The following is a 9571-nucleotide window of genomic DNA, read 5'->3' as shown; positions in this document are numbered from 1 at the left end:
GCTTATTGTTTATTTATTTATGTTAATGACCTCGTCCGCGTCGCTGGCCAATCAGCGCGCGACATGCAAATGACCTCGGCGATAGATCCTCGCCTCCCGCCCTCCCCACGCCGCACTCGCTCACCGGACACGCACGGCAGCGCGGCGCGTCGTGGCCATTTCGCCGGCGGGGTTAGGAAGCTGCCTCATGTGCAACATGACTTTTGAAGAACCGTGTGGAGAGAACGCCTCAGAAAGGTAACTTTTGTGGCTTCGCGGTTAAAACGGAGGTGCACCGGGGCTCCCCGTGCGTGATCGGCGTCCCGTGCACGGCCGGTTAACGTGAACTTGTTTCCGTCCCCACCAGAATGGACTCGGTGGCCAGGGCCTTGGAGGACGTCCTCCTCGCCGCGTTACCTCAGGGTTGCATCACGGTGGGAGTTTACGAAGCCGCCAAGTCGCTGAATGTGTGAGTACCGCACCATCCCTCCATCTTCCATGCATTCTCCACGCTTCCAGGCCTTCTGGAGTTCTGAACAGTTTTTTTTCTTCTCTCACACTGTTTTTTGTATGGTTATGATTATTATTTTAGGGACCCAGATAATGTGGTTTTATGCCTTTTGGCGACTGATGAGGAGGATGTCCAGGATGTGGCCCTTCAAATCCATTTCACTCTGATCCAGGCGTTCTGCTGCGAGAACGACATCAACATCCTGCGCGTGAACAACACGCGCCGCCTGGCAGAGATCCTTGGCGGGGCGAAGCCTGGTGGGGAGCCCATGGACCTTCACTGCGTGCTAGTCACGGTTGGTATTATTCCTCGTCCGTCTCGTTCTGGTGCCTTGCAGCGCAGGAGCCGGCGTGGACGTGGACGTCTCCGCGCCGGAGGTCCCTGTTCGCGTCAAGCGGCTTGCTCCTCGCTGCACACTTCAGCACTTTTGGAGGGAGTCAGGCAGGGCTGACGCCGTTTTTTTTTTAAGCGTCTGATGTGGAATTCGTAGCCGTCTGGAGTGGCATGAAAAGAGCGGGCGCGCTGACTGATCTGGTTCCAGTAACTACAACTTAGCAGCTGCCTTTGGCAAACTTTCACTGAACTTCCTGTGGGGCTGATGTGCAAACAGCATTTCCAGGAAGAATGGCCCACAGTTACAAATTATTAGAAAATCTTGCAAAACCTCTTTAGTCTGGGATTTTTTTTTTGTAAACCCACAGGCTGGCAGACATGCATGGATATACATGCTTTAGATATAAAAATGTCAGGAGACTAAAACATGCAATCTTTGCCCCTCTCTTTACAGAATCCACAGTCCTCCACGTGGAAAGATCCAGCCCTGAGCAAACTGAACCGCTTCTGCAGAGACAGCCGGTGTCTGGACCAGTGGGTCCCCGTCATCCATCTCCCCGAGCGATGATGGGCCGGCCGCCCGTCCGGGCCGATCTTTACACTGTTACAAAATGATTGCACTTTGTGTAATGCCTCCGGTGGACTCTTCTACAAACGCCCTGCATGTTCACGACTGGGGAAAACAAGTTTCAAAAAGAAAGAAAGAAAGAAAGAAAGAAAGAGGGATCCTATGACCCTGACTGTCAAGGGTGTGGAGTTTCTGCCTAACCGGAGCCGATGCATTCCCAGCCCGCGCTCAGGAAGAGTGACTCAGCAGAACGGGGCCGCGGGACGGCCAAGGAACGGCTGCCTGCCTGCCCTTTGCTGGGAAAGTGGACCCTGGACAGGAAACTGAATCATGTGAGTCCTCGCTGGCACACGGCGAGCACGAGCTCCTCCACGAGGCTCATGGGAGTTTGGATTTACTGAGCAAGGGCATCCAAAATGTGGACAGAGCTAAATTTGTCGTTCAGACAGGTCCGTTGAATAGGAAACACTGGCAATACTGTTTTTCTTTATGTGTGTTTGTGTACTCTGGAGTTCTCAGAACAACTATAATTTATGTTCTTAATATTGTATTGCTGTTATTATAATTTTGTTGACTTATTTAAAAGGGAAAATGTTGAACACTTAACAGGTTCAGAAAAACAGATGCTTTGGGGTTGACCATTTAGACAAGTGTTCCTTGTTTAATATATATTTATATTTAATTAAATTAGCTTTATTTATGTTGCAATGTTCACCTTCAACACAATTTTGAATAAAATACCTAAACTGCACAATTGTGCTTTTTAAAACTGAAGCGGCGTTGCATGACCATGGGACAAAGACGGGGTCACCGGTGTCGGTGTGCCGCCACGCTCCGGGCGACCTCCGAAACACAAACACCAGAAGCACTGACACAATGTTGCGTCAGCAAAGCTACTCCGAACAACCACCACCGCCATAAAGACAACATGGGGGTCGCAACACGCACCGCACAAAGCGCCACTCAGGTTTTTCCTGAACCGCCCACTTTATTAAGAGTGATGAAAGCATGTTGCCGGCGTGATGACATGCCTCGGGTCCGCGCAGGTGTGTGGGGTAACATGTCAGACCAGTTGGGGAAACGGTCTCCACCAGGAGAGGTGCAAGTTTAGTTCAGCGGAACAAAGCCGGGCCTGTGTAATCCGTTCCAGCGGTTGGGGTGGACATGGGGAGGGGAAAAAAATAAAGGGAACGATAAGAATCGAGGACCTTTATTGATCTAGAAAGAGGCCATTTGAGTTGCTTGCTGGAAAACTCCTGTGGACAATGTCACAATGCGGCTGTAGTTGTATCCTGCAGCATTGCTAAGAACAATGGGGCAGCATTTCTGTTCAGTAAAGAAAACAATCCATGCTGGGAATTTGGAGATATTACAAGAAGCCTTTTTAGGGGAACCACAGCTTGTGATAAGTCAGATGTGCATCATGCTTTGTTTCTGCATTAGTGGAAAGAGGGTTTTTTTTTTTTCCTTCTAACCCCCCCCACTCCCCGTTTCAAATGAAAGGAAACCAGCTCAGCAGAAATAGCTCCCCACCCGGCCTCTGAGCGTTTCTAAAAATACCCAACATCTTCTGGAGGATTCCGAAAAGCAGCCACTCTGAGCACGAACGCCTGATTGGGCGCGCACCGGTGTTCGTGCCCAACAAAAGCAACCGTAGCTCTGATGCGGGGAGGCAGCGATCGAATGGTGACCTCAGCCCACTGGTTACAGGCATCAGAACTGATGGTGGCGCGCAAAACAGAGACAAAGGCTTTACGGGAACAATGGCAGCATGAGTCAAGGCCGTCCAGGCCAGCACGGTGACGAAGAGAAAGCGAGCCGGAGCTAAAAATAGCCACGCTGGCAGGGAGTGGGACATGGGCGAAGTTCAGTCCGGTTCTAGTGAGGAGCCCCCCCCCCCCCGCCCGCCTCCAGCCCAAATGTCAACACGTGACATCACAGGGGGGAGGGGGGGGGGGGTTGGGAGCACCAAATTCGTGCCACCCCTTGTTACTAATAAAGAAAATGCCATGGACGTTTATTTAAAACGTGCAAGCTGAACACGAGCTGGGGGCACAATGGCCAATTGAAATCTGCTGACAGCAACATCCACAATGCAGACTGTACTGGGCTCGCGGGCTGGAAAATGTAGGTCAGGCGAGGCTCGTCCTCACTGGAAAACAGAACACGAGCGAAATAACGCCAGACGGGCAGGCACACATGTCGCCCTGAGCAAAGGTACAAATACCTGGGACTTTGACAGCGTGCTGCTTCACACAAACTCACATTTCACTTGAACCTGCGTGATGTCACACCGCCGCATAGCAACAAGCCCGGTTTTTGAATAAGATGCAATGAGAGACAATGAATAAAACGGGTGAGTGAGACATCACTGGACCACCACTAACAGTGTCCGAACTGTGGAATTTGCGCTCCTCATTCGGGGGGTTGGTGACGCAAACATCCCGGTGAGAAAGAAAGGAATTCTCCAGGGGAAGGCCAGCCTTGAATAGAGTGGCCTATGGTAAGTGGAACATATTAAAAGCGTTCGCCTCAATCCGATGGGCTGCGGAATGTCTGCGGTGGGGAAATCCCGCCTCTGTAAGCTTCTGCGCGGTACCTTTGGCTGTCAAGTACCAGCAGTTAAACGTTAGACATGTCACAATGCACCAATGCATTAGTGTACTATTTAGTGGAAAAATACATAACTGACTATAGCTGCACCATGTTTGCTAGTGTAACATCAAGTATGTCTTCTGGATTAACAGAAGACGTTTTTATGATGTTTAGGGGTGGTTACATTGTAACACACTCTGAACCAGAAGACCACGGAGTCACAGGTTCAAACCCCACTTACTACCATTGTGTCCCTGAGCAAGACACTTAACCCTGAGTGTCTCCGGGGGGGGGGGGACTGTCCCTGTAACTACTGCCGTCTCCAGAACGCCATAAATGTAAATGTATAAACAAAGTTTAAAATGGGAGGAGCTGGTAAGGCAGACAGCTCTCATGCAACCCACTTCTACACCCTGGACAACTTAAACCTGCCTCTGTCAGCGTGTCCCTCCCTTCCTCCTCTGTTTCACTCCATTTACTTTGCTCATAATAGTCCATTGTTCATGGGCCGTCAGCAGACATCACCAACGCGATCTCTGTTATTGTCATCTCGGGACCACATCTGTAACCAATCACAAGAATTCAAGGATTTTGATCAGCAAACTGGTGAATCTGGCATTTTCAAACACGACCAACACACCATGTCTTATAAAACATTTGTGGAACATCCCCCTATATCTTCTATACTGATATACCAGATGGATCTCTAGCCAGCAACTCCAGCTATAACCTTGTCGACCATCTCGCACCGGAAACAATAGCAACAGACAGAGCACACGGGTGTAAAATTATACTACAATGTATCATACTATAAAAATATAATAATGTAACTCAGCAGTCTATTAAAATGAACTGAATGGCTCTTGGTTGGGTGGTGAGATATTTAGCACTTGTTTCCCCACCTGAATTACCAATTAATCCCTGGTGCAGATGTAAGACTATCCAGCCGACTGACAACAGCACAAAGCCAGGGCCATCAATCACCGGCAACGAGCCAGTGGCGATTACATCAATGTGGGCCAACAAAATATGACCTGACCCGATTCTGGGGAAAACATCAAACCCGAAACCGGCAGAAAGAAAAGATCCACGCTTTCGCTGGAAAGGGATTGTTGCATAACACCTCGGATCTGACCCAAAAGCTAAACAAAATTAGTGCAAGTAGGAGAGTTTACCTGAGCCAGCGGAGAAACACTGGCCACCCCCACCAACACACATTGAGGGGTTTTTTTAGGTGACCTATAATGATTAAGGTCTTTACAAGAAAAGCTTAATTTATAAATTGCAAAAGTGGTATCAATTGCAAAAAGCAGATTAACGTCTTTGATTTACAGATGAATGGTTTGAAGATACCCACTGATGATGCAGTAATAACAGTGGAATAGTGTTTTAGATCAAATGTACCTGTGTGAGCATTTGTTGTTGATTCTCACTCTGTAAGCTTCAAGTAAGACACACAGAAAAAACAGGACACCACAATGAAGGATAAAATTATTATTTTTACCTGGGAGGTAAGGGAGGGGGGGAAGAATAATTTTTACATCACCAGAAACTAAACAGCAAATCTGGCTTTTATCACAGGGCAAGTGAGAAGACAACATTTTCTACTTGAACAGGAGAAAAAAAACTAAAGACACTTACGTCTTTTCAGAAAATCATTTAATCCCCAAAAAAACTAAAGTGAAGACAGAGGGCAAAGTGAGCCATCCAAATAAAATATATAAAAAAAAAAAACATAACCAAACGGAGGGGAAAAGAGCCAACAGAGGAGCCCGTAACATCTTCAAAATGATGTACAGAACAGTTGAACCTCAGGACAGCTGCTTAGTGGAGCAATGGCTTGGCTCTGGGCATGTCTAGTGCTGGAGTCTGAGCTCCTGGTGTCACAGTGTGACCGGTATGGTCCCCGGAGGGGACAGTGGCAGTGGGCGAGATGAGGCACTCAGACACAGTTATTACAGCGTTCACAGTTTAGCAGCCATAGTGCGTCTCTGAGGGAGGAGGGTCCTAAGGATGCAGGTCAGCGCAGGAATACTTCATTAAGGCCTTGCTTCGGACGTTTTCTTCATTTTGATTCTGCCCACGTTGTGCATTGGCCCAGACACACTCTTGGCCATCCAATCACACAAACACACGTTTCTCACTGCATGGCAAACTTGAGAGCATTAGAAATAAAAATATATATGTAATAATACAGAGACTGTAAACATGGAATGTTCAGATTCAACATAACAGTCAGAACAACATTCACCATGATCACAAAAACCCTGTTTGTACAGAAATAATTTGTCTGCTCAGAGAGTGTAGAAACATGGAACTGATTCAGACAAGTTTCTATTGCTGGTAGACATCATGGCACACAGAGTACAACATTTTCCCCTCCGGTAAAAGAAACAATTTTTACAAATCAAACCATCAGAAACAAAAGTTGACTTAAGTATAAGGCATATCAGAATTTTAAAGGGTTACATAATATTACTGAACCATACTCTGCATTAAAACATATTGGTACAAATAAAAAGAAAGTCAATCTTCTATGGCAAACTGATTGGAGAGTTCAGAGTACACATATGAAATGTTTTTAATGTTGTTAGAAATGAATTTTATAGGGGACATTAAGTCAGAAACACTATGTGTAGTGATGTTTTATTCTGTAGAAACTGCTGCAAAGGATTTAATATAACAGATCTACAAAGTGATGGAATATGATATACACCCAATTCCAATGAATTCCAGATGAAATGTGTGCTGGGCACAATCCAGGATGTGCAGGTAGGGACGGACTGTTAACCAGAATAATCTCCACCCTGCAGACCGCAAGTCACCGTCGGTAGTAAAACCCGACACACGGCCTCTCATTAACCCAGAACTGCAAACAAACTCCTTTGTTTGGCCACTGTGAGTTGAAGTGAAAGGAGCAGCCTGCTGAAGTTCCAACTACGTCAGCGCGACGTCACGACAGGCAGCTGCTGCTTTAGGGCTGCGCTGGTACGGAGCCCAACCTTTGCCCCGGCCCTCCCTCTCGCTCTGCCTGGCTGCATTAACTCTTTGTTTAATCACATGCGAGATAGTGCTACTGCGGGGTGGCTGGGGCCTATCGGAAAAGGCTGAAATCACAATGGAACTTGGCCAGGATGAAAGGTGAAAGGTGCAGTGATTAAAAGCGACTGTCTGCTCCTGATGAGATGAGCATGGAGAAGCAACCTCCCTATTCTGGCCCCAGCCTTTTTTTAAAGACACATCAGATACAATTGTGTGTGTACACAAATGAGGTTGTTTGCTTGGTCTCTCCAGTCTCTTGTTTTATTAGTTCATAAAGGAAATGGAAAAATGGAGGCTGTTTGGTTTTGGGTTGGCTGACATTTAAATGACTGTTTTTAATAACTTCTGAAAATCTAATGTATCGCTCATAAAATAAAAAAGGAAGGAAAAAATATATAAAGGACTTCACTGTGACTTCAGAGGTCCAACTACAATATAGTGCATGGCTTCTTATCTTTGAATGGATTTTCTGAGGCAGGGATGCCCATGAGAAGTGGGTCGTACTTGGCATGTTCACCACAGTAGTTCATAAGATCTGCTGAGGCCTTTGACACCTGTAGACAAAAAGAAAGGGGAAGAGAAAGAGAAATACTTTGAGTTTTTTATTTAAAAGTATTGCATAATATTGCTGACATAACAAGACTCACTGTCTGAATAAATATAATGATGTGTGTGTATGTGAGAGAATGTGATGAGTACTGGTCACCCTATAATCACTCACATTTACATTTTTGGCATTTATCAGATGCCTTTATCCAGAGCCACCTACAATCAGGGACAGTCCCCCCTGAAGACAGTCAGGATTAAGTGTCTTGCTCAAGGACACAATGGTAGTAGGTGAGGTTCGAACCTGGTGTTACCCACTGAGCTACTACCACCCTTAGAAAAGAAGATCATCTGTCAGAAGTGGGACTCACCACACCCACTGCACTCAACATACCATCATAATCACCTCACTACAAAGCCCCTGTACACTCATCCATGGCTGTTCAGAAACCTATCCAGCATGCATTCACGGAACATTTCTTGTTTGTTACTTCTTACTTTTGTATTAAATTAAGGGGCTGTTTGCTGCACCTTGGTTCCATTGCTCCTTCTCCATGGCATCATGGCAGATGAACTCTCCAGATGTCCTGCTCCCCAGCACCAGAACAACCGAGCTACAGGAAGTGTACACAGCACTGGCAACCGTGGACACAGTCACCCACTTATCTTGCTGAAACAAGGGTCGCTATTAGTCAACTAAGGGAACAGATTCAGCGGGTGTCACCACCCTCAGCAGGTGTCACCACCCTCAGCACCCACAATGTCTTCCAGAGAGGGCCACTCACCTGTCAGACCTTCAGCCCCCTACAACGGAGCTTCCACCTGCAGTGCAGGCTAAGGGACACTGATGAATTGGTTCAACTGGAGATCAAATTAGACAACATTTGGTGGAGCCTGTGCCATCTCACCACTGTGCCACCAGCAACTGGCAGCCACTGCTGTGGTCCCCTCAGCCGAGCCCATGGACTTGAGTACCTCCCACATGGGGGACTATCATGCAAATATTAGACTCTGCCTGCACTGTGGTGTGGAGAGACATGCACAAGTCCACTGCCTGGCTGGGCTGGAACAGGGCTGGTACAGAGGAAGCCTAATCTGTGCTGGTTAATCAAACCTCACTTTACGCAAGACACCCTGGGAAGAAGAGGACATATTAGATGATTAAGCGAAAATACTGGTGGCCCACCCTGGGAAGGTAAGTGGAATGGCATGTGAAGTTGTGCACGACCTGTGCCACCTCTAAAGACTTGTGACAGCTGTCGATGGGTAAGCTCCTACCTCCTACCTCTGCAATGGTTGCATATAACTATAGACTTTGTGACTGACTTATCTCATTCAGATGAAACAAAAGCCGAGCGCTTTCCAGGTTGCCAACTCGCTGCTGGACACTGTCTTCTGCTACTTCCTATTGACAGAGTAGATCCTGTCAGACTGCGACCCCCTGTTCAAATCCAAAGTATGGATGGCTCTGTTTTGGAGTTTGGAAGTGCAGGGGAGTGTAGATAACAACTGAAGAGGCAGAGAGGTCCATCCACGAGCTGGGATACTTTATCAGGGCATACAGCCAGAACAACCCAGCTGCCCTGCGCAGAGCATGACCAGAACTCCCTGAGGAACTAACACCTTTCCAGTGTGTCATGAGTTATCAGCCACTTCTGTTCCAGTGGGATGCAGCCCGGACAACAGTGGACGGCTGGTTCTGGAGATCGGAGTGTGTGTGGGAGGGGGCCGACAGAAGCAACAAGCAGATTGTCATCGCCAGGACCATCGAAGTTGAGAGAGTGTGGCTCTCAAGCCGGGACATCAACCTCCACTTATCCTGCCGAAAGCAGCACCCATTGGATCAATTACCACACTCTATCTTTCCATGTGTCCCTTCTCAGGCCCATGGTTTCCAGTCCATTGGTACTGGATATTCTACCAGAAGGTCTGCTGCCCAGCCTGGAGATCGTGGGACAGCCGATGTATCTGATCTCGTGTCGCCGACAGACCACCTC

General features: G+C 47.5%; 2 protein-coding genes across 4 annotated transcripts in view; one reads left to right on the top strand and one right to left on the bottom strand.

Annotated features, from left to right (window-relative positions):
* The first annotated feature begins 125 nt into the window (after window positions 1-125).
* Window positions 126-2142, top strand: gadd45ab (growth arrest and DNA-damage-inducible, alpha, b). The gene is made up of 4 exons (XM_029000448.1): window positions 126-237; window positions 347-448; window positions 572-785; window positions 1278-2142. The coding sequence occupies exons 1-4, from the start codon at window positions 188-190 to the stop codon at window positions 1389-1391; spliced, it is 480 nt and encodes a 159-aa protein (XP_028856281.1). The 5' UTR covers window positions 126-187; the 3' UTR covers window positions 1392-2142.
* Window positions 2143-5465: 3323 nt separating this feature from the next.
* The window catches only part of gng12b (guanine nucleotide binding protein (G protein), gamma 12b), a 39216-nt gene continuing 35110 nt past the window's right edge, over window positions 5466-9571 (bottom strand). For all 3 annotated transcript variants that reach the window (XM_029001211.1, XM_029001209.1, XM_029001208.1), the window contains one exon: window positions 5466-7582. In XM_029001211.1, coding sequence (XP_028857044.1) covers window positions 7457-7582 — 126 coding nt within the window. In that variant the 3' untranslated portion in view covers window positions 5466-7456. The remainder of the gene's footprint in view (window positions 7583-9571) is intronic.

The sequence above is a fragment of the Denticeps clupeoides genome, chromosome 13, assembly GCF_900700375.1.
Source record: "Denticeps clupeoides chromosome 13, fDenClu1.1, whole genome shotgun sequence".
Lineage (NCBI taxonomy): Eukaryota > Metazoa > Chordata > Actinopteri > Clupeiformes > Denticipitidae > Denticeps > Denticeps clupeoides.
Note: the sequence above shows the minus strand (reverse complement) of the source record. Positions and strands in the feature narration are given on the sequence as shown.

What these genes read in the sequence shown, in the direction of transcription:
- gadd45ab (XM_029000448.1), top strand. Translation starts at nt 188, where the DNA reads ATGTGCAACATGACTTTTGAAGAACCGTGTGGAGAGAACGCCTCAGAA. An exon ending in GGAGAGAACGCCTCAGAAAG is followed by an intron (nt 238 to 346) that starts GTAACTTTTGTG and finishes CGTCCCCACCAG; the next exon opens with AATGGACTCGGTGGCCAGGG. An exon ending in GCCGCCAAGTCGCTGAATGT is followed by an intron (nt 449 to 571) that starts GTGAGTACCGCA and finishes TTATTATTTTAG; the next exon opens with GGACCCAGATAATGTGGTTT.